At 36.0% G+C, this 25435-nt stretch overlaps 3 protein-coding genes across 5 annotated transcripts in view; 2 read left to right on the plus strand and 1 right to left on the minus strand.

Annotated features, from left to right (window-relative positions):
- Window positions 1-5007, plus strand: part of tpr (translocated promoter region, nuclear basket protein) — a 29303-nt gene extending 24296 nt beyond the window's left edge. For 2 of the 3 annotated variants that reach the window (XM_023339406.1, XM_014470558.2), the window contains exons 45-51: window positions 708-796; window positions 1579-1688; window positions 1804-1902; window positions 2039-2192; window positions 4226-4341; window positions 4424-4510; window positions 4789-5007. In XM_023339406.1, coding sequence (XP_023195174.1) covers window positions 708-796; window positions 1579-1688; window positions 1804-1902; window positions 2039-2192; window positions 4226-4341; window positions 4424-4510; window positions 4789-4838 — 705 coding nt within the window. In that variant the 3' untranslated portion in view covers window positions 4839-5007. The remainder of the gene's footprint in view (window positions 1-707; window positions 797-1578; window positions 1689-1803; window positions 1903-2038; window positions 2193-4225; window positions 4342-4423; window positions 4511-4788) is intronic. The other variant, XM_023339407.1, reaches the window with a different exon arrangement.
- On the minus strand, window positions 4577-14785 carry LOC102235570 (proteoglycan 4). The gene is made up of 14 exons (XM_005803924.3): window positions 14529-14785; window positions 14366-14444; window positions 13939-14055; window positions 12816-12938; window positions 12320-12367; window positions 11517-11582; window positions 11202-11432; window positions 9705-10295; window positions 8632-8718; window positions 8044-8180; window positions 6905-7061; window positions 6721-6828; window positions 6283-6411; window positions 4577-5149 (listed from the first exon to the last, which is right to left on the minus strand). Exons 2-14 carry the CDS (start codon window positions 14430-14432, stop codon window positions 5040-5042), a joined length of 1971 nt encoding a protein of 656 aa, XP_005803981.1. The 5' UTR covers window positions 14433-14444; window positions 14529-14785; the 3' UTR covers window positions 4577-5039.
- Window positions 14786-21312: 6527 nt separating this feature from the next.
- LOC102235822 (F-BAR domain only protein 1-like) overlaps window positions 21313-25435 on the plus strand; it is a 55209-nt gene continuing 51086 nt past the window's right edge. The window contains exon 1 of the mRNA XM_014470566.2: window positions 21313-21435. The gene's annotated coding sequence lies outside the window, so the exon portion shown is untranslated. The remainder of the gene's footprint in view (window positions 21436-25435) is intronic.

Here is a 25435-nt window from a genome sequence, read left to right on the forward strand (position 1 = left end):
AACATCCAAAATAAAACACAACCAAAAAAATTTCAATTAAATGGAAATAAAAGTACACAACCAAAACCATACATAAAATAGATTATGAAGTCTCTGTAAACAAAATTTCCCTTCAAAAAGTATTAATTGTCAGAATAGAAATTATCAAGCTCATTTTAATTTATCATGAAATTAATTAATTGCTTCTTGCGACAGACAAATTCTCATTGTTCTAATATTTACAGTCTTTGTCTCTAAATTTATTTTTAGTGCCATTCAAAATATTTTCTAGCCATCCTGCTATTATTTACATTAGAGACAATTAGGGCTGCCACTAATGAATATTTTAGTAATTGATTGACGATGATTTGAAGTCTGGAGTCAAAAGTTTATCTCTCTCGCTTTCTCACAGCTGAAATAAATCAGATGTGGAAAATGCAGTTTCTTTTTTTAAAGTTTTCTACATCTCTGTGCTTCTCTGGACTTCATTTCAAAGTATCGATTCGGCAACTAACCGTTCGAGAGTCATCAGATCATGAAGATGCTGCCATGATGGCACATAACGGTGTTTTCACTGATCAGAAAATATATTTTTGAGTGTTCAACCAGGCATTTTTAATTGGCTTAAACGTGATTAGGCTTTGGTCACCAACTGATAACTTTGTTATTGTAAATTTGTTGTTTTTGTGTGATTATCAGCATTAAATTGTATTTTTCTCGCTCTGCAGCAGCATTTCTTTGAAGAAGACGACAGGATGGTTCCCAGCATTCCCACTCTGGTTCCCCCTCGCTCAGAAGGCTTTGACCAAGCTATCCAGTACGTCTCGAAAAGCTGTAGAATATGCATCTGTTGCAGCTAACGATTATTTGAATATTCAATTATTCTGACAAGTAATCGGATAGAAAAAATTGGCACATTCTGCCAGTTTTTCATTTAACCAAATAAGCCTTTTTTATACAATGTTAACAATACAATAAAATAGACAAATAATTAATTCTGTTCTTTTTTAACTAAACTTTTATTATGTGAAATGCAATAACAGTCTGTTAGTGAACGCTTGATCATTTGTAGCAAAAGATGCATTTGCAGATAAAAAATACTTCTAATATTAACATGTGAAAAATTCAGCTTTGTCTGTTTGACTAAACATCAATATAGTGTAGGGCCGATCTGGTGATTGATTTTTTTAAATTTTTTATTGTCCAATCAATAGTTGGGTAGCCAAGGTGCTTTATAAGAGATTTTTAGAGAATTTGAACAAGGTGAACCTTTAAATATGCCACTATATATTTGTATAGTTGCATTAATTACTAATCTTATTGTGTTTTTTAAGTCTGCGTACTCTAGTTAGCAGTCATTTACAAAATTAGTTGACGATTTTATCAATAATCAATTAATCCAATTAATCTTTTCAGCCCTAATCTGTTTACCTTTTAATGGTAGTGGGATTTTATTTGTTTTGCATTTCTTTTTCCCCCTGTGTGAAGTAATAAACGTATAAAATATTAAAGGGGAATTTAAATTTTCTAAGTTTTCAGTCACACAGTTTTAGTTTTAGTCGACGTTGTTTCATCTTGTTTTGTTTGCTCGGTCGTCAGTTCTCCTCAGGTTGCTGGAGTCCCTCGCTTCAGGTTTGATCTTTCAGAAGATGTGCCTCAGACCAGCTCCTCCTCGCACTCTGACCTCGGCCAGCTCGCCTCGCAAGGAGGTGATCCATCACACATTTAAAAATAAATTACACAGAAAATGGTGATTTAATACAACAAAGCAATAAAAATGGAATCTTCTTTGTTTTTTAATCGTGAAATGATTCTTTTCTCCAGGTCTTGGGTTGTATGAAAGTCCTCTGTTCTTGGCGACTCATGAGGAAGAGTCGGGTGGGCGCAGCGTTCCCACCACTCCTCTGCAAGTTGCAGCTCCAGGTATCCGTCAGTCAGTCTGACGCAAAAAGATTAATTCATTTTTCTCGGCCCTTTTCATAAATACAACCAACCGTGTGATGACTCAGATTCTGGAGTGTCTGCTGTTTGTAAAGATAAAGGTTCCTTTTATCTCCAGTAACTGTCTTCTCGGAGGCTGCACAGTCTGACGCAACGGAGCACGCCTCGCAGTCGGTTCCCATGGTGAGCACGTCCACGCCGGGCCTGGTGCTGCCAGGAACCGCCGGGGGCGGGGAGGAGAGAGACATCTTCCTGGAGCCAGACACAGAGAGGTGATTATCACTAAGTTTTTTTATTCTTCACGGTTTCCACACCATCTAACCCTCCTGTTATGGTCGTTTCTGAGGTACAGCAATAATGTTCGTGGGTCAATTTGACCCGGGGAGTGTTTAATCATGCAATAGTGTCAGAATCCAAAAAAATCCTCCAAATTTGTATGTGATTATTAACTCCAATACTAACCATTTCAGTCAATATTTGTGCAATGATGGGTTTTTTTTTTTATTTCTCACAAATAAAGGATCAATACGACCATTTACTCATAAAAAAAACCTTCACACAAAAAAACAATAATTTTCTTTGAAATTAATCTTTTGTAAAAAAATTATATTACGTTTTGAATTTTTTTTCAATGGGTGATCTTTATAATTGAACTTGAGACACACATACTGGGCTGCACAGTGGCGCAGTTGGTAGCACTGTTGCCTTGCAGCAAGAAGGTCCTGGGTTCGATTCCCGGCCGGGGTCTTTCTGCATGGAGTTTGCATGTTCTCCCTGTGCATGCGTGGGTTCTCTCCGGGTACTCCGGCTTCCTCCCACAGTCCAAAAACATGACTGTTAGGTTAATTGGTCTCTCTAAATTCTCCCTAGGAGTGAGTGTGTGTGAATGGTTGTTTGTCCTGTATGTCTTTGTGTTGCCCTGCGACAGACTGGCGACCTGTCCAGGGTGTACCCCGCCTCTCGCCCGGAACGTAGCTGGAGATGGGCACCAGCACCTCCCGACCCCTTTAGGGACAAAGGGTGAACAGAAAATGGATGGATGGACACACATACTGTTCAGGGTCAAATTGGTTCGCTGATTAAAATCAAGACAAATGAGTCATGCAGAGAGTATTTATGTTTTCCTCACTTCTGCAGAGTGTCCACGCAGAGTGGGTGGAGTTTGTCCACGGGAACAGAAAATGGTCTCGTCAAAAGTTGTAGGAACACCTGCTTTCTCGCAGTTTCCTAGTGAAGTAAAGAGAGTACAGAGAAAGTGGGCTTGTGTGTGTCGGGGTGTGCATGTATGTGTGTGGTGTGGGGGGGTGTATGTGGTGAAATGTGTCTCATAGTTGCAAGGAAACAAATAGATTTGGACATTTTATGACCCTTTTCACCCTTCACATTGACCCGAACAGTATCTATGTAAAAAGTAGACGCAGGGGGGGTTACACATGTGTAAAATAAACCATTTTCAATTTATATGTAGAGTGGACCTATTAAGACAAATAGAAAAAGTTTCATACAGAAAAAATATTTCCAACTGTTAAAAAAATAATAATAATTTAACTTTAAAACAGGTCAATTTGCAACATAGCATCATAGAGACACTAAAACTGTGCCACTTGAAGAGCTCTAGGTAAAACATATTTACGAAGTTTTTTTTAATGCACATTATATATACATTTATGCATGCACTTATATTTTGTAGATATTATTTGTAGTGTTTAATTATTGCTCTGAGCATCTTGTTCTTTCAGCAAATTGCCTTTTTTTGAGTCTGTTTACTCCAGTTAATGATTAATCAATTACTAAATTAGTTCACGATTATTTCAATAATAGGTTCATCACAATTAATCTGACAATTTGTTTTTGCCATGATATAAAACATTGGTAAAACCTAGAAGTGCATTGATTTATCTGCACCAATCTTCTTAATTTTGGGAGACCGGTGATGGGTTGACATTTACATGTGAAGCCAATCTTATCTACCTCAGCAAAGGTCTGAAAATCAACCTCTGTCCTCTTCTGCTCTGCTGTGAGAGAGGTTTGACTGATAGACCAGGTCATGTCTGCCTGTTTGCGGTTAACAATAGTCACCCCACTGTTGCCAACCCAGTGTTTTTTGATATATTTAGCAACATTTCAGACAAAAATCAAATTGGTATCGGCCAAAATCAGTATCAGCAGGTCATGTTTTTAAAGAAAACTGCAATCAGTGCACCCCTAGTAGAAACAATCTTTAAAAGTTTAGGCTTCCTGAAAAACACAGCAATAGTGGATGATTCCCATCTGTGATCCTACATGTTTATTCTTTCCTTTTCAGTGCTGAAGCGTCTGTGGATGCTGTGGTGTCGCAGGGAGACGCGGAGGAGCCGAGCCAGCCGTCTGACAAGGCCAACCTTCCCTCCACCAGCCAGGAGCCTTCCTCCAGCTCTGCAGGTAACGCCTTAAAACTCATCCATAACGGCCGTCTGGGATACCAGGTAAGACCGATGAGATTATAAATGTCTCATCTCTGCAGATACAGTCCCTAAACCCGCTCGTCCCGGACAGCCCAGACAGCTGCAGCGCTGGCAGGACAGCCGTGGTGGTCGAATGAAGAGAGGAGGTAGCAACTTTTATTGTTCCTCGTGGTTCTAAAGAACTTAGTAAGCTGAAGAAAACGGAAAAAATGTGACAGTTTTCACGACATTTAGTCTTTATTGCCTTTAAAAAAAAATCAGTATGTTCACACTCTTGTTATTTATGCACAAACAATGTATTTAATAAAATGTTGCCTCATTAACCAAAACTGCCAGGAGATTATATGCATTGACTAATACTTAGTAACTGTACAGAATCTACATCATCGTTGAACTTGTATCTGAAATATTTTGTCTTCCACAGGTCAAAGCTTCCCTCCCCGCGGCTTTCATGGGAGACGATTTCTGAGATGAAGCACCAATCAGAACTAACTCCTAACTGGAGGCGACGCCATTCAACTTTCAGATCTGCATTCTTCCATGTTCTTGTTTCTTGGCTAGATTTAGTTTATTTGAATGTTGTTTTTTTTAAAATTCATGTTGATGCTGTGTTTTAATCAGAAATTAAAACTGTTTGAAATTAGCCTGTGCCCGTTTGTTGTTTTATTTTTCCAGTTAGGATTTCTTCGGGCATCTGAAGAAGTTGTCAGTTTTCGACGACACATTTGCTCTCGGAGCGGCGACAACAGGTCGACCGTCGTGCATCCTCACGTTGTACGCCGTCGCTGCAAAACATTAGGTGTGGCTTGGTCAACATATTCTGTAAACAGATGCATTTCAGCGTATTTTTTCATGCTAGTGGAAGTTTCCATTTGTTAAAGGATGCTTTACACTCCACATTTAACGATCTGTACATCTGCTTAGCATTCCTCATTAAACGCGCCGGATGGCGTGTCAAGGTTTTTAAGTCCTTTGAAGTTTAGCTTCCTAATACAAAACAAAGTAGGAGAAAAACACATTTGCTGCTTATAGATATTCAAGTTTTGTTTGAACAATCTGTGGCTATCCAATGATTTATCAGTGGATATCTAGAAATGAAGCTAAATCTGTCAAAATAGTGACAGATTTTGACACTGATTAGTTGAGAACTTCAGTGCTGAATATGACTAACTTGACACTCGATTTAAGATTTTTTAATTTTTACAGCTGTTTATATCTTGTATTGTTGCAGCTACAAACTGTATTTTATCTGGATTTTGTAATAGACCCACAAAATGTGAAGTAAAACCAAAAGGAAACATTATTTATAAAATATGCTTGCCTGAGTAAATATTTTCCAGAATTTATCTTTAAAAATGTGGAATATATGTATTAAAGGATATTTACATTTAAATTCATGGGATTATAGTGAAGTGACTAATTTCCATCTCTAGTTGGCAGGTTGATGTTAAACCACAATAATAAGAGATAAAAACCACAAAATAATACTAAGTAATAAGAAATGCATAAAACAACTTCAAATGTCTTTAACTTTCCATATCATCAATGCTGCTAGTTTTTACAATATTCTTTGTTGCCATTCCTTCCACTTCCTGTCTTGGGTTTGTTTATGTCCTTTCCACATCTAAACGTAAAAAAATTCGCCCGTTCTTTGACAAATAGCTTCGCCTCTGTCAGACGGGATGGAGAACATCTGAGAATCCATTTTCCACTCACATTCTCTATTAAATTTAGATCTGGACTTTTCACTGAGCCAATCTAACATCTTAAGATGCTTTCATTGCTTTTATTTTGTACAAATAAATAAAACGGGTGCATAAAGTTTTCTTCTTCGTGTTAGTCTATCAAAAAATCCCAATTTGAAAAACGGAAAATGTTAAAAAGTTAAGTATTATAAGATGCTGTATTGCTGACTTACATCTTGAGAAGACGATGTATTTGTACCCCTCTGGGTTTCTGTTGGTTGGCACGGAAACGGCTGCTGTGATGGTGGAGGGGAAGCCTTTCCAGGATTTACGGATGTTTATTGGTGGTTCCAAAACAGAAACTGTAAGGAGATGGAAAATGAGAATTGGTCAGTTTTGCAGTGAGATTGGATCTGACGTTCAGGTCCATTCTGTTGAGTTGGTGTTATAAAGGATTATTAGTCCCTCCTAGACACTAGTATCTAAACTTTGCTGCTTTCTTTAGAAATATTTAGAGAAAGAAAATCCTCTCATCTCATTGGGTACTTTCTCTTGAGTTGAAATCTCTCTAAAATGGATCAATTAAAAATACATTTATACTCCAAAAATATTTATTGAATCCATATTTTAAAAGTATTTTTCCTATTTTGAAGCTTTAGTTCGTGCCGTACCTGCTTGACGGACCAGTCGAGCGCGAACGGTATAAACAGGCACGTGGGCCGTTCTTCCGCATTTGGGACTGGTGCCAAACTGGTATGAATATTTCTGAACTGTTTCCCCTGTAAACCAAACAAAAACATTTTTGAAGGAAATTACAGAGAAAAATATTAAAATGCTTTAGAATATTTTCATTACCTCTCTTGAAGAAGTAAACAGACTCTTTCCTGCTGAGGTACTGCGGCACAGACAGGGCAGCTGTGATGTGGCCCTGCAGCCCGTCGAAGCCCGTTTTAACCACTTTCGGAAAACCCGGGTCCAGAGCATCATTTTCGAACCTCCAGTATTTTCCTCCCTGCAAATTTACAACAACAAGGAAATGTTATAAATGTTCATCAGAATCTAGATATGAAATTTTGAGGCTTATTGCGCTTCAGTTTTGTTGGAATTGTCTGGTACATCAGTAGAAAGAAGTTCATAACTGTGAAGCTGAGTGAAACTTTTGTGCAGTTTTAAATCTTTTCTTATTCTTCTTTCATGTAGCATCTCTAAATTTGGATAGTCCCGGATGCAAGTCTTTTGTTCACCAGCTTATTTTTCTTTGCAAAATAGTTCAAACTTTGTCAAATTTGAAACAAAAAACAAAATTCTTTACATTTTATCATCTGGACTTTGACTAGGGCTGTTCTAACTCAGGAATGTGATTTGATTTAAACCATTACATTGTTGCTCTGACTGTATGTTTAGGGTCAACTCAGTCTCAAATGTCTTGCGCAATAATCACTGACTAATTTAATAATCAATTAATCGGTAACTGGAGTACGGACTCAAAAAATACCGTTTGCTGAAAGAACAACACACTCAGATCAGTAATTAAACCAAAAATGTGCAAACAATATGTATATATTTTGCATTTGAGATAAAGTAAACCTTGGTCTGAAAATATGTTCTACTCAGTACAACTCAAGTTGCATAGTTTTAGCTTCACCTGGTTCACATTCTGTAAAAATAAAAACATTTTATTAAGTACCCTTTGCTATCCAATTATTAATCATTTAATCTAAAAAATAATCAACAGATTAGCCCAAAACCGTATTGACGTTAAGTCAAGCAGGAAGGGCTGAGTTTTTCACATGCTCACATTTTTTAGCTGCAGATGCATCAGTTGCTACAAATGGTCAAACATACACTAAAGCAATGTTATTGCATTTTAGGCAATAAAATGTTTATTTTCTTAATAAAACATGTAATAGAATTGTTTATTTGTATATTTCAATGTACTTCTAAATGATTCTTTTCAGATGTTTGATGAATCTCTTTGCTATAAGGCGTCTTACCTTGAAAATGTAGGTTTTGCCCTGACAGTTGCAGCGAGTGAACACAGTGTCGATGGGTGAGGGAACGCCCCACACCGCTGTGATTCCTTTGGGTGAACTCGGCACCAGGTTTCTGTCCAGAACCCAGAAGTAATGGCCTGTAATAAATGAAGAAGGTATAATAGCCCTCCATGCAAGTTAAACAAATATTGCATAGTTAATCGATGTGTTGCTTTGTTGGTAACTCATGCGAATGTGTATGTAAATAAACCGAATGAATCCAAAACTACAGTAGCTTTAAGTAACTCTGCCAGTAGAAGAAATTTTAACTTCTAATAAAATGTCTTGTTACCGATAATTTCATTTATATGCAGTAACTTTTTCCTCTATATTAAATGAACTGGACTTAAAACAAGCTCCTACGCTGTGCTGAAAAGTTACTTGTGATTTAGTTTTCTTATTTCAAATGCACTAAGATATTTGCACTAGAAACTAGTGCAAACATGATCATACATGGTAGGATTTTTGTATTTTTGCAGTGTAAAACGTCTTGCTCTTCCAATTACAGATGACTGTGAACAGACTGGATTCCAGCTTTTTGACACTGACCTCTGAAAACCACCATCGTGCCGTTCCTCAGTGTGGTGATCCCACTGACCGGGCGTCCGCTGCACAGGTTTGTGTCATCACTGTCATCTGGGGGACAAATGAGCACATTGTTGAAGAAAAAATCTAAATCAAAACACTACAGCAGGAAACATGGGTCATTTCTATTCATGAATTACCATTAAATTAAACGCTATTAGTTACATATTTTTACAGAGTTTCATAAAATGCAAAGTCTTTTTAGAAGCAAAAAAAAAAAATCTAGTCATCTCTGATTAGTCAGCTTTGGCTAACCATCCTGTATATGGGGTCTCATAAAAACTGTTGTAAATAAGGAACCTTTAAGACATTGAGCTAAGCAACAGACACTGCTTTGATGCAACTCTGGAGTTATGAATGTCTAAACTGTGGTACAAGTTCTTCTGCTGGGGCCCAGGCTCACAGTACACAGAAAAAAATGTTTGCATTATTTTCAAGGTAAATTTAAATGACTAAACCATAAAGTAGAGCTAATAAGCACTTGTAGCCAAAAATATGTTGTTCAAGCACATTGATTCAGGAAAGGTACTCACAGTGAGTAGAGAATCCAGAAATGTTACTCGAGTAGCGATACTTCTTAATTAAATCATTCAAGTAAAAGTAAAAACACACAGCGTAGTAAGAACACTCCTGAAAGTAAATTTTTGCCAAAACGTTACTCAAGTAAATGCAGGACATGCTAAAATCAAACATTTGTGATGAGTGGTAATAAGTTTTTTAGATAATTTGAGTAAATTTGACTGGATGAATAGTTCCCAGTTTTCTCTATTTGTGGATAATGGCTCTCACTGTCCTTGACTGGAAAATCAAATATTTAGAAGGTTTGGAAAGCTTTTTCCCCTGCCTAAATAAAAGTTATAAACTTTATTCTCTAGAGGAAGAATAAAAACTAACAGTGCTCATAAAACCTGCTGCTAGCAGTTGCAATGAATATTTAACACAAATTGGAAACATCCATCTCTGTGACAGAATCACGCCTGTGAAACAAGTTAGTGCTTCATTAAAATATGTCTTCATTGTGTAAAATGTGTTATTACCTCCTTGGTAATCGTTCAGGTTGTCTGTAATCTGGGTTTGTGGGTCCAGAGGTTTGGTCTCAGGTTTAGAGCTGGGTGATGATATGGACGGGTCCGGTTTGGAGTCGGGTTCAGATGTGGGAGGATCAGCAGTTGTTTCGTCTGGATTAACACCGTCACTGGCGTTGTCCGGGCCTGCCGCTGTGGATGAGAGCAACTCGTCTGTAGCTGGGCTGAGAGTGGAGTCTGAAACGTCTTGCAGAACATCAGGAGAGCTGGTTGTGATGCTTTCTGGACTGCTCTCCGTGTTTGGGCCTGAAGTGGTTTCCTCAGTCACTGAAGCCGACGTTGACGAGCCCGGAGTTGTGGTGAGCTGGGAGTTTTCCAGCTCTTCCATTAAGTCCTTTACGTTGGTGGGGCTGACCTCTGGTGTGTCTGAGGGGGAAATCTCCTTTTCAGTCTCTGTAGCTCCAGACGAAGCTGTAGGTTCAGTTTGTGGCTTTGAGGTCGATGAAGGGTCAAGGACGCTGTAGTTCGGTTCAGTTGGCGGTTCAGAGGGAACCAGAGGAGTCGTTGCTTGATTGGGGTCGCTTGTTGGATCTGCTTGTTGGTCTTGAAATGGGGAAAATATGACAATTTAATAGCACTGTAACTAATGGCTATTTTAGCTAATGATTATTTTCACAATTAACTAATCAGATTTTTTTAAAAGTTACTCCATTGTGCACATTTTTCATTTAACCTTTTTAATACAATGTTAGAAATACATTTTTAAAATCCATTAAATAAGAAAATTTAATTTTTTTTGGCTAAAACGCAATAACACAGCATTCCTTTAGTGCAGGAGTGTCAAAGTGTGGCCTGGAGGCCATTTGTGGGCCCTGAAATGATTTTGTTCGGCCCCTGACAACAAGTCAAGAATGGTAAAAATCTGGCCTACAAAATAGTAAGCAATAGATGACCCCAAAAATTTGTAAATTGTTTTTTTATTTTTTTTTTATTTTTAAGAAGGCAACAGTCTGTGACATTTATCTTTTGGATCCTCAATGATACACAGATTTCATATAAGGTGTGTTTATTGTTACGCAGGTGAAACTAAAAAACCTTATTTAATGAATTTTGTAGTCCGCCAGCAGTTTAAATTTGCCTGTTTTGGCCCTCAGGGCAAAAGGTTTGACACCGCTGTAGATGCATCCTTTTATTTTTATAAAAAGATGCATCTACAGCAAAAAAATTAAATAATGCTTCTACATGTGAAACTCTCAGTTCTACAGTGTAGGGCTGATCTGCTGACCGTTTTTTAGATTAACTAATTAATCTAAAAAGCAAAAGGTGCGTAATTGGAGATTTTACTTATTTTTTTATATAAATGGTTCTGGAATGGTTCTGGTGTGAAACAAAATATGGATGTGTTTAAATCCACCTTAGGGTCACTGTTAAGTACAGTGTAGGTTCTGTGATGCTGTGGGCCTGGTTGTTTCCCAATATCTCTGGATTTGAACACTGAACATCACACACCTGTGCTTGCAGTTGTAATTGCTGCCGAAGTAAGAATGTCATCCACAGGCGTCGGCTCTGTACTGAACTGTGGATCGTCTCTAACCAGAGTCGGTTCTGTCGGGATTTCATCCGAGGGCTCAACTGGAGTCGGTCCATCACCACTGCTGACCTCTGGGCTTGGAGACGCCTCCAGTTGCACATCTCCATTGGTGGACAAGTCGTCACCCGGAAAAATCTCAGCAAATATATCTACCAGAGAGAGGTTTACACTGTCTGTTATTGTTATGTCTGGAAAACGTTGTTTGCTGAACTCTTCGTGGTGTTTCTGCTCACCATCGCCATCGCCAACATCTGTGGGTGGGTACGGTGTTGAACTGTCTGGAGTAAATGAGCTGTCATCTGCGGATGAATTGGGAAAAAAAGGAAATGGTTGTAAATAGTATTGCATAAAATATTTAATCAAGATATTTGATTAAATATTTTAATCAAATATTGAATCAAAATATTGTCAAATCTTGACATGCCAGGATTTTTTTTCCATCTCCAAGAAGCAGAAGAGAGAATTCACTGGAAAAACACACATATTTTTGTCTAACTTCTAGTGCAAATATATCTGTACACATGAAATAAGACAAAATTAACTTACAATTAACTCTTCAGCAAGATATAGGAGCTTGTTTTAAGCCAATAATTCCTTTGTATATATTTTAAAAAGTGCTGGTTCCAATTGCAGATTATTATCCATTTTATATACCTACTTATTATACCAGTAGAACTATAATTTTTACATTAAATAAAACATAAAACATACTTCTATATCTTGCTGAAAAGTTACTTGTAAGTTAGTTTTGCCTTCTTTCAAGTACTAAGATATTAATTTTATTAATTTTGGACATAACGTTGCATTTTGTCTGTCTGATGAAATCATTTTTTAAATATTAAATTATATGTTCTGATCAGTCACTCAATACTTTTAACTAGATATTTTTATACTCTTATTAAAAAAATGTAGACCTTTTACTTTCACTTGAGTAAAACTATGTTTAAGCAGTGCTACTCTTACTTGAGTACAGTTTTATGTACTCTACCCACATCTAGTAAGATAAAAGCAGAAAAAAAGCAAACAGTGACCTCACCTGCATTGTCTCCTTCACCCAATTCAGGATCCTCTGTCACAGTTGAATCTGTGAGAATATTTACAAGTAAATTTTAGCTGGAATTTCTATTGAAAAACATACATTTTCCTTAAAGCCTAAGTGGATAAAAATGTAGCAAACCTTTTGGTTAAAACAAAATACCTTTGGGATTGTTATCATGTACATTATTACATGAGATACTCGTCATTGGTCCTGTTGCTCCTCCACTGTTTTCTGCAGTAATTACTGATACAGAAAATACCGTCAAATGCATCAGGGCAGATTAACTGCATGCATTTCAAGATGCTGCGGTACATGCTGCACATGCATATTAGATTCATTTTTTAAATTAATTCATTAAATTTGTGCATAAGATATGTGTTTAAATTGCCAATCTTAGAGTTTCTTGTTGGGTATTCTGTAAAGGAAAAATGTTTCACATGCTGACAAAGAGAAAACACAAACACCACTGCTGTATGAGCTGATCAAGGCTTACCATCCACATCACAGTGCTTCTTGTAGTCTGGGCAGCACTGGTTGAACTTTGAGCATTCGGGGTCACAGTTGCATTGCCGGCCTCTCTTAAAGGTTTCTCCACAACGGCCCTTGCAGGAGTTTTCTGTTGCACAGATAAAAATCTGAAGCTGAAAACACAACAGATCCACACAGTTCCTCTGGATCTGTGTGGATCCATGTTATATAATGTACCAGATGCACACAACTGTGCACTCTGACAAATTAAACTCACATCAAGTTCAGCATAAGAGCATTTTTCTCTACGCTTCTATTTTTTCCACTCTAATCCATGCTATTCAATAAGTAAATTGAAGATTAAATTAGTTTTCTGTTAACAATAGTTAAAGAAAAGTGGAAACATGCATTAAATAGATACATATGAGAATGTATATATATATATATATATATATATAGACGGCATATATACTTATTACAGTATTGTTCTGTGCTACAGCAAATTATGATTTTCAAGAGAAAAGAGAAGTTACTTTTAATGTCAGATAGTGAGAAGATTAGTTGTATTTTTATAGCGTATATACAGTAAATATGTGGTTTTGACTGTCCATAATGTATTTGTTATATATTTATTACAGTTTAAATATTCATTTGACAAATTAATTATTGACCGAATCATAGAACTTCAATAGTTTTCAGCCTTTCTGATCCCCTACAACCTGTGGCTCCTGAGCCACAATGGCTCTTAATAAGTTTTGGCTACAAAACAAAATGAATCAGCTAATGTTTCTAAGTTTAAATATAACAATAAATGCAGGTTTTTAACAGCTTTTCCCGTTTATTCCTGCAATATCTTCATTGACTATCTACAAATAATGACACTAAAAGTATGAGAACATTTTTTTAGATGTATTTCTTGTGCTTTTTTTTATTTTTACACCATTTTTCATTCTGCTGAAAAAAAATCCGTCCTCCTGCTCAATTGTTAATTTTTTAGCTTAAATCCTAAAAATAGGATTAAAATGGTGGTTCTTTAAAAATACCAGACTTTCTCTAAGAAACAGAATTTTTTAAAGAGTTTAATATAATTTACTACACAAGCATCACTTCCATTTGTTTGTGTGCATATGTGCAAAAGCAAATCTTACTTTCGGTGCACTGAGCTTCATAATCATTGCAGCACTCATCATAGGACAAGCAGGTGTAGTCACACTGACACGTGTTGCCTCGGTAGTACTCGGCGCCACATCGTTCTCTGCAGCTCGCTGTAGGAAACATCGCAAACAGGAAAAACGATCAGAAACGAGTTGAGAAATCAGTGTGTGCTGCTGATGTGATCCTCGGGAGCACAGGCTGCCAGAAATCGATTTCTGAAGTTGAGCAACAAAAACAAATGTAGGCACATGTCCTCCCTCCGGTTAATGATCATTAACAAAGCAAACATGGATGAGTTGTGGGGAAGAAAACATTTAACAAATTGCCAGAAAAATTAACAATATATATGTATGTTTTTTTTGCGTAGACTGGCAATTAAATATCTTCTTAATGAAATGTGGCAGTTATAGTTATACTCACTCTGAGATGAGATGAATTTCAAAGCACCAACCAGCAAAGTGGCAACCATAAACTTTTTGGATGACATTATACAGTAAGTCTGAAATAAAGCATCAGAAATTAAGATAAAACTGTCATTTTCAGAATTAAAAGGCACACTACTACAAACATGGTGTAAACTCACCGTTCCTCAGCTCCTGTCTGCCAAATCGATGACCTGTGCTCCTTTTATAGAACCGAGGAGAGAAAGCGAGACGCCCTGCGTGTCTTGTAATTGGCGAATCCGGTCTAATTAAAATTGCGATGATCTCACAGGGTGTAGGGAGGGTCCTGCAGTCCAGACATTAGGATTAACCACAAACACCTGGAAGCACATCAACACACTTCTGTGCCAGACAGACGGCTGACTTCACACACTTCTGGGCAGAGGGAAAAACAGAGGCTGGGGCTTGTTGTTCGGTCAAAACTCAGAGAACAGGAGAGTTTCTCATCCCACCAGACCTTCCAGGTCAAAGACGTCAAACAAACTTGTTATTACTTTTTTATTTGCTACATTGTTCTCTAGCATTTTTTCTATTTATTTCTTCTATATTTAGATCTTTAGAACCTTAGTTGCAACCGTTAGAACTTACATTTCTATAATTAACTGTATTTATTATAGTATTAATTTAATTTATTCATTCTTTACAACCAGGATTCAAATTTTCAGACAATTTGCTTTTAGCTATACAACATCTATGATCCAGGTTAACTAACTATTATCTGGTAAATCAACAAAAATATTATTTATTTATGTTTAGACAACAACCACAGATAAATTTATTTTCCAGCTTTTGAAAGTTAGTCATAGAGAACAAATATGAATATGAATGTTATCAAGCACTGAACCTACAGCCCTTTGTAAATAACCAAAAACCAACTTGCACGTACATTTATACCATTTAAAATTTTCCTCATTTGATGATTGTGATACAACCTCAAACTTTAGTGGATTTTGTCATAGATCTCATTCGCCAATACAAAACAGCAAATGATTATAATGTGTAGTGGAAATGTTACGCAACTTTGACATTTTTTCACAGATTAACATTGAAAGGTTTGGTGTTTTCATTTGGGTTCCCTGAGTCATTTCTTATACATAGACACCTTCATCTGCAGTAACAGACTGAAATTTTTCCTTTTTGAAAAATTGCCAACGCTCAGTCAGGTTAAATAAAGAGAGTATCAATTAAATTTTTACATTTTCACAGTTTAGATTGGTACTTTTAGTTGTCCATTCCAATGCATGAGTGTTCGTTAATGTGTTCCAGAGTAGCACTAAAAGTTTTATGGTTTTCCTTCAACAATGACTTTGTTCTTGACATTTTGTCAAGAATTCCAGCTTTTTTGGGGGAAGTACAGCAAGTTTTTGTTCAGTCAAAATTGTCCCACCTTAGTTGTTAATCTCGCTCCTCTCCGCTCTCCTCTTGTTGTTCTTCTTGCCCATCTTCTCACTTTAGGTGAACAGCCAGGTTTAATGAGAACAGCAACCCACATGCACCCTACTACACAGGTCAAATAGGTTTGTGTCTTTGGATCAGATGAAGACGGCGTTTTGTGGTTGGAAATTTTACTGAACCGTTTCACAGCTCAGGGAATTTCCAGTTGTGTCATCGTCCAGTTAGAGGATCAGTGTCTGTTAGTGCTCTCATGTTAAAGCAGTGATATTAAAATGGCTGCACCAACTGAACATATTAAAGGAAAAACACTATCCACTATTTCCTGCCACACCACAAAATAAAGAGAAGCCATGCACTGCCCTTTCAGCTTCTTTGGAGTAGAGTTGGAGCGCCACCCGGTGTTCACAGCACAGAGCAAAGTTTCTCCTCTGCAGATGATTTATTGCTGAGAAATTTATAAAATATTTTACACTTTTGGAGCTTCTTCTCGCCTTGTAGTTTATGGTGTTGCTCCCAGTTTCCAATTTTTTAGGCTTGACTGTAAAAAAATGTAAACTGGTTCACATGTTCTGAAGACAAAACTAAATCTATTCCTTTATTTTCTTTTCCTAATTTCACAATAAGTTGCAAAAAGAAAAAAGAAGAAACCATCCCTAAGGAGCCATTTTCAGTCTTGTAGTGGAGTGTGCAGATTTTTCAGTTTATGATGACGTCAACTCTAATGAGGTTCAAATGAGTATCTACTTAGGATGCCTTCCCACATATTCCTTTGTTTCAAACCAAACCTAATGTTTTAGTTTGGGGTTTTTTTTCCCAGAGAGTTTAATTTCATTTTATCAAAGCACATGGTCATGATTAAAATCCCAGCAGTGATCAGCAGACTCAACAGGTTAAGGTTTGTGACAGAAATTTTATGATCCGCAGGTGTTTTTACTTTTAGTTTTATCTAAAAGTCTTGGTCATTTCTTTATTGTTTATTTTTCTTATATTATTACCATTATAGTTTGTCCCTTGTGTTTTTTAATTTATTCTCATCATTTGTACTTTGGATTATCATTTCTTTAGATAAGTGTTTCTTTTTGTTGTTTCTTAGGTTTTATAGCCTCTGTTCTTTTGCTCTGTTTAGTTTACACAGGTTATCTGGTTCCTTGCCACTTTCTCTTCTTCCCCAGGATATTTAAGCTCCCAGTTCACATTGTTCTCCTCTGGCTCCTTTCGCTACACTTTGTTTATCTCCATAACACCCTGTATCCCTGCAGTGTCGACTTTCTGTATGTTTTTTCCCATTATTTATCAATTATTCATGTATTCAATAGAAATTCCCTTCTCCTATCTGTATTTTGGTCCAGTCACTAACTAATTTGACATAAAAAAAAGACTTTCTCCTAATCTCTACTGTAACTAATTTAGACTTTGTATCTAAAGGTGCTATGATTTACCCTTTGAGAACTAAAGATGTGAAGGGCTTTATAAATAAAATCTATTACCATTATTATTAATGTTCACTTCTCATCTGGCATTTAACAAATTGGAATAATTTTGCAAATCCTAGCTGAACAAAAACAGGAATCATGTAATCTATTCTCACGTTAGACAGTAAAAAATATGTTTAAATGTCCTTTTATGCAGTGTAAATAATTATAAATATACAGCTCTGGAAAAAATTAAGAGACCACTTAAAATGATCAGTTTCTCTGATTTTACCTTTTTTGTGTATATGTTTGAGTAAAATGAACATTATTCTTTTATTCGATTAACTCTGAAAGTCCTAGCAAAGAATTTTGTATTTATTTACAGAAAATGAGAAATGGTCAAAATAACAAAAACAATGCCGTGCTTTCAGACCTCAAATACTGTAATGCAAAGAAAACAAGTTCATGTTCATTTAGAAACAACAATACTAATGTTTTAACTCAGAAAGATTTCAGAAATCAATATGTGGTGGAATAACCAGCAGGTTTTCAGTGGGGTTCGGTGGACTCTTCATTTTTTCTAGAGCTGATAAGTTATTTATTCTTCCTTTTTGTATGTTTGTTACTGCATAGCATAGCAATTATAGCCCCACAAACACAAATACTACTTTTGGAAACCACAACCATTTGTAGTGTGCTTCATTTGGACAACAGTCACATAAAGATATATCACAACATAATCATATTTTTTTAAATGTATTGATATTTATTGATGCTCTCATAGAACAAACAGTGGATACAATAGTAAAACCAAAAATCCAGACAGTGTTGGAAGCTTTTAAACATCAAAATTCTTATCATAATAATAAATGCATCATGATAAATGATAAAACAATACAATAAATTCCCACCCCTACATTGTAATAGACAGCTGTAATCTTAATCTAGCATATTTTTTGAGATATTTTAGATTCTACATCCTCATTTTGCCCTGAAGTTTCACAGATAGAAACAGCTGCATCTTATCTGATTCTTTGCAGGGCAATAAGCTCATAGAAAGACTAACACTTGACACAAAGGGAAAGGTGATAGATAGAGATAATGCACTTGTTTTTGCAGATTTATCCCACACACACTTGATCTCTCAGTGAGATTAGATGAGCTTTGAGGGGTTCAGTGGGTTTGGTGTCCTGGCACCAGAACTGTGTCTGTGGTTTCTGAGCAGAGGAGGGCAATCTTCTGTCATGGCAGCTTTAATAAGCCAGCCTGCACAACCAGCAGCTAAACTGATTTATGTGAGCCCCCTCTAAAAGAGGCAGGATCAGCGAGACACCAAGGACAAAGGGTGAGCCCACCAGGTCTCCTTCACTCAATCATTTTTAACATTTGAGCTGAAAGCCTGATGAAGGAAGCACAGCGACTTCCTGCAAGACATAAGCAGTCTAAAGAAGAGCTCACAACAGGAAACGGATTACGCATTTACTGTTTCAGTTCTGTTTTCAATCTGCTAAAAAGCAACCTAAAGGATCACTTTGAGAGTGAACTGAAACAATATAAACATGCTTCAAAGTCTGAAGCTGTGATAGAAACGAAAGAGCCTTTAGAGGAAGACAAATGAGAGCGGATCTGTAGAGAAAATACCAACACGTGGCAGAGTTTGATTCAATTCTGCAGCTAATTTCATTTTATCTGTCAGATTTAAATCAGGATTAAATGCTCAAATAATTATCCCTCATTTAATTTTGTGTTAGCAGATGGCAGGATGAGACTCTGCCAGTAAAATTCATTGATAAAGCAACTGATATTTCAGCCTCTTATAGGTCCTTCTGGACTCTGCATGATTTAAGTTAAAATGTATAGTGTTATTTTAAGCCCTGAAATATAGTACCTTATCTTGTGACATTGGGGTCAAATGTTTTCATCTTCCCTGTTGCTTACTGCAGGTCTAAAGACGGAAGTTATCATATCTAACCATCACCAATAGTGCACAGGAAACGAATATGCTTCAAAGCTGTGCAAAGGAGCCACTGTGCTGGGTTTGATATTATCTTCTGCTGCACCCTGTGGATCCCATCGGGCATAAACAATATCACACAGACGGGTATATATCAGGCATGAATTCTTCCAGCAGAGAACTATTTCTGTTCATGAATCTGATGCCTAACAGTAACTGAAAGGACAGGTGAAGTCACAGCATGTCAAAATACAGAATGCATGTTTGTCTGTTCAATTTTGCATTTTAAATGCCAGCAGGAAGTAAACATGTTAATCTGCCAGTGGAATTAGTACTTTTCATAATATTAAGGTATTATTGACACAAAACATACTTCTATGTCTTGCAGAAAAGTTACTGGTAAGATAGTTTTGTCTTCCTTCAAATACTAAGATGTTTGCATTAGAAACTAGATAAAAATACTTTGTGTTTTTGCAGTGTAGATGAAACAGGGTTTTATCTTAATATTATACATGTGAATTTTTGTCAGAATTGGTTTATTGATCTTCAAATTAATTGTGTCAAATCAAAAAGTTTTACTTTTTATGACATTTGTTGGTATGAGTTATGTTATGCCGCTATTGTCAGTTGGTGGTTATCATAGAAACCAGTAATTAACACCTCTTCCCCTTTTTCTGTTGCTTCTGTTTATATAAGATACAGAATAGTTTTTAATTTAAAACCATTTCATTGGCAACAATTGATTTGACAAACTTTATCATCTGTGTGATATGTTCCCCCCCACCCCCCAATTTTTTTTTTCATCTATTTGGCAAAAACCTATGTTTTGTCATCATCATCATCATCAATTGTCATCATAACCCCCAGTTAACTGTGGCAGATGATTGTTCACACTGCCCCAGGTTTGGCTGGAAGCTTTCTTTATGTTAAAGGGAATTCTTTTCATTTCCGCTGTCGCTACATGCATGCTCAATTTGCAGAATTGCTGCAAAGTCAACAACTGAAAGCAAGATACAGTTTGCTGTTGCTGTAGTCCAGGAGGAGTGATTGCTGCATGTCAGGGACTCCAACTATCTGCTGGGATTTTTTAGATAGAAAATAATAATTTGAATAATAAACTGATACTTAATAACTAGGATAATTTTTAAGGCATTTGACTTGGATCTGTTTGTAACACTGCAGAGAAATTTATTTTGTTTTTAGTAAGTCCCTTAAGATGTCATTTTTTTTGTAAATTGGCACTGGATAAGCGAAAATGAAAAAGTGGTTATTTGAGCTTTTACGATATAAAATATTAAAATAAAATTCAAGATTTTTTGTATTTGTACTTGTATTCAAATTTGGACTGGTTTTCTTTTCATATTTAAAACAATAAAAATGTCCAAACAACAAATCAAATCTCTTTTACCTTAATTTTCTGAACATTGACTTGGGGAAGCTACATAATTCCCCTCATGACATCACTATCCATATAAGGTAGGAGGAGTATAGTTTTAACAATGGTTTCACTTGAGGTCTTGTGTACACAAGTGAAGATATATGATTATTTTAAATGTTCTATTTCTTCTAATATTGCTTTGTAGTAAAATGTATGCGGAATTTGTCCTTTCCATTTTCAATTAAAAATTGAGCTTCTTTATCATTTCTTTTTAATCTTTCTTTGTTAAATTTGTTAAATAGAAATGCATGCTTGTTTTGATTTCTGATTTATTTTTACTAGTTTCCGATAAGAAATAGATCAGAATCCATACTGTACATGTAAAAAAAAACCTAGGTCGATCCTTAATTTTTCTTTTCTGGTGAGTTGTTTTTATTATTTCCATTATTAAAAAATAATCAAACCAAGCTTAAATAAATCACTCATTATTTGATCATAAAAACACTACTTGTATTGTAATGCAATGCTGTAGTATTTTAAAACAAAAATCGAAAACCATTTTGTCTTCATCTATCCTTATTGTTGCAAACATTCATCTTTATCAGCTATATTTTTATTTATTTGTTTTCACAGAGCTCATTGGTAGCCAATAGGACGCTGCTTTACAATCGTTGACCCGCCTTTCTGTGGTTGCTATGTCTACTACACGTTTCCCCGTGATTGGCGGGTCGAACAGCCAATCAGCTTTGAGCTAGGGAGGGAGCGTGAGCTCGCACTGAAAACTGCCTGGTGAAAGTCTACTACTATGATCAGACCTCTTTGAAAGAGCAAGCGTGCGGCAACGGGGCAGCCGTTGGTCGGACCGGGGATGGGAAATGTACGTCTCGTTGTCTGAGGACTCTTTCCAGGTAAGAAATTTGTTCCGGGTCTTTTTTAATCACTCGTTATTCTGTGAATACAGGTGAGAAGACTGGCAGGAAACACCACGCCAAATAACGCTGGCGTTTTAAAAATAGCGAGCAAGAGCACAGGCGCTGGTTTGACATTTGAACGGAGGGAAATTTGGCTAACGTAAAAGGAGAAAAAACTATTGAAACAAGAACATACATGTTTGAAATATATAAAACTCTCCAAGCTTAATCGCAAGCTGTCTGTTGGTGGTTTTAGAACATCATAATTTTCAAAGGTAGCCTTATCCCATTAACATAATTAAGACTGTATGGTCCAACTTAGCAGATATTTCTGATGTCTGAGGCTGCTTTGTTGTCAAGTCCTGGGACAGCTACCTGTGTGTTGGGGCTTCTTTGAAATTATGAATAATTTTGTAGCATTGTTTCTGTCTTAACATGCTTCTGTCATTTGATTCAGAAAATAATAGTGGGATTAGTAAAAATAAGGCATTTAAAGTTACTCGCCATACTTTTCTCAACAAATGAAACTCACTTTAGTTTGTCATCTGCAGAATAAATGTTTTATTTTCTTTACTATTTTGTTTTAAATCATTGTTTAACTACAGTAGTCTCCCAAAATCAAACTTTGACACATTCATCTAGTGACATCATATAAGGCAACAAGTAAATGAACTGATATAAAAATTAGGATCAATTTTGATTTAAGATATTAGTACTGCTCTTAATGCCGATAACTGATATTTACCAGTATGATTATATATATTTCCCCACACTTTTAACACCGTGTAAAGGTGACCTCACTGCCTATTTTTCTTTTTTAAACTCATAATCCTGTGATGCATCACTAGTATTGTCACATGACTGAGCAGATACCACATGGCCAACTCTCCCCCCTATCCTTCCTGAAACACCTACACAAACATTAACATGATGGAAACAATCTGCGGCTGTTAAAATCGGCCCGGTTTTGCTTATCGGACTGATACCCATGTTGATGCTGATATATTGCCCGTCCCTAGTTGCTAGTTTTTCATATTATGTTGGATTTGACTGAGAAGTTGGAGCTGCGAATTACATCATTTCTGAGTTGCAAAAGGTTTTCTTGTTTGGAAAACAATGGGATTTACTATGTGTTTTGATGCTAACGACTGTTGGACAGACAAGCAGAGAACAATTTATTTCTCACCACTTTATACAATTCAAACATAAAAGGCCCTGATTAAATAGCAATAGATAACCAAATAGAAGTTCTAATAAATAGTCTATACTTGGAGCTTTTATTACGTTGACCATGTGCAGCAGCCTTATTATTGGATATAAATCTTGGCCTGCTTGGTTAGTTCCTGTTCTCCTAGTTGGAATATCAACTTTAAGAGGTGCTTGTGTCAACTGGTGTGGCCGATTTTTCACGACGTTGAAAGGATAGTAAAGTGTATATAAAATTGCTAAACATATTAAAACAAGCTCGATTTCCATGTGTATGATTTCTTTCTTTCTCTATGCACCAAAAACTGGATGACAAAAGTCCCCAATCTGCTGTGTTGGTTTCAAATAGCTCTTTTCTTTTAAGAACAGTTCTGTTTACAGAAACTTCAGAATTTATTTTATTGGTTGTCTCTGTTGTTTGTTTATTTATTTTGGATATTTAAAATGTCTTCCAGTTCCAGTGTTAAATGTTCATTAGAATTTAAAGTTTATTGATCTTTGATAATGTGTTCTTATTTTATTATTGCATTACCATTATAGTATTTGAAAATGGTCTCAAAACAATAATATTATCATTTATTGCAATAACTATGTATCAAGATTGATCAAAATGATCACATGCATGAATACCTAGCCTTAATGATACAACATTGGTGAAGATGTATTTTTGCCTGTCATAATTGCAACTTCTATAATATTTTCATACACTTATATCTACTGTTGTTGGCTATTCTGTCACCACATGAATATGCTGTTAGCACTTTTGTTTCATGCTTGACATATTTCTGACCCCAGCTTTTTACAACTACCTCAAAAACAAAGATGGCCTAATACTTTGCTCTGACTCATTAAAAACTTTGACATTCAACTTCTGAATGTAAATAAGCGTCAAACCTTTGCAGTCAAGTGCACATGGGGGTGGGGTTATGACTGTGGTTTTAAATGTAGCCTGTCTGTCTATCAACAGAAATTTACTGATTCAAATCAGCTGTCCGTGTTTTTTTTTTTCCACTCTCAACAGTTTTTTTTTCTCTCGTAAAGGCGAAGGCTGAACCACATAAAATCAGCTTTATTACTAGATTCTATTTATATTTTGTAAACTGAATTTGCATTTAACTTTAATATGTCTTCAGATTATTTGAAGTTTTATAGGGTGTAGAAAGTTGGGTTTTAAGGTTCGATTACGTCCTTTTTTCCATTTTGCACCAATTTTAAGTTTAAAGACACATTCACGACAAATTGCATTTGATTGCTCTCCAATCCAGGATATTGCGCACCTGCTAAGTAACGACTGATGGAACTTATTGACAAAATAGCTTCAAGATCATCAGAAATTGCAGTTAAGATGATTCCTAGGCCCAGAATGTAGAAATGCATCAAAAAATGGCTGGTCACTGGAACTGGGTGATTTTCAGCTTGATTGGTTCTGATTGGTGAGCGGCAGACTAAAAACTCAAAAATGTAGTCCTTTTCCGAATCAGTACCTTAGCTAAATGCAACCAGGTTGCTCTAATCGATATGTTAAAGCAAAGACAAAACAAAGTTGGCATTTGGTTGATTCAGGAATTTAAAAATGAAATCTGTGAAAGAGGAAATGGTGCAACATTCTTTTACTAGATTTGTGGAGTTTCAGAGAGGCAGTGAGCGAAAGCTCCTCAATTTTGGGTTGTTTTGAATACTTACTGTTTTATTTTACTCTGAACATTATTGGAAGGACAATTAAGTGTTCAATTTATCCATAAAGTTATATCAACAGGGAAAGCTTTAGAAAATTGCTGATTGAAAATTGGCCACAAAATTTCTGATCAGTGCATATCTAGTGTTAATCCTTTTTTAAATTTATGTGAATCTTCTTAAACTAGCCTGAAATAGCTTCTTAATTGCAAGCTCCCTGTGCAGACTTAATCTTAGAAAGTTATTGGATTCCATTATTTTCTTAATCTTAGAAAGTTATTGGATTGGATTAGAAAAGAATGGAAATCAATGAATTATATGGCTAATTATATTGATAAACAGTGGTATTTCCAGTCTAATTAAGGATGTTTCAAACTGATACGTTTGTAAAGTTAAACATGAAAAGAAGACAGATATATGTGCTCAACAAGTACTCTGCCTGAGTTTCATGTTGTATTTCACTGTTATTTGTATTATCATTTCAGATACACTAAAAAATCCTGGTTTGTTTTGGCTGTATGGAGCACATATGTTGAGTTGGCTATTGAATGAGGAGACTTTTAGTTTAGCAACATTTATTGTAAATGCTTGGTAACAAAGGCAGAAAGGTTTGTATTCTCTTTTGAAATTGAACTTGTGTTAATGTTTTAAAACATTTGGGAAGCTTGTTTGGTGGTCTTCTGACATCTTTTTAGATGTATTTGACATATAATGTCTTGCACATGTAGGCTGGCCACTTTACCATGGTGCGTGAGACCAGAAGACCAGAAGAGGAGGCAATTAAAAATAAAAATCTGAAAATTATGTTTTTGTGTTTATGTGCTCAATCCCCTTTTGCTGTAATTATCTTCCAAATAATTTCCAACTGAGAGTCTTTTGGATTATATTATATTCATATAGACACAGATCTTTACCTGTTCTTGTCATAATAATTTAAGCTCAGTCAGATTTGGAGAGCAGAGATGAAGTGTTTCTATTGGAATTCACTTTAGACTTTGAGCCACTTTAACATATAAATACTTTTATCCAGTGAAGCCCATTCATGTTGGTGCAGGAAAAATGCTATAATACTGACACAAATTGGCCTATTTGAATTTAAAAGAGCGTACTTGCTAAA

Source organism: Xiphophorus maculatus, chromosome 9 (assembly GCF_002775205.1).
Source record: "Xiphophorus maculatus strain JP 163 A chromosome 9, X_maculatus-5.0-male, whole genome shotgun sequence".
NCBI classification, from domain to species: Eukaryota; Metazoa; Chordata; class Actinopteri; order Cyprinodontiformes; family Poeciliidae; genus Xiphophorus; species Xiphophorus maculatus.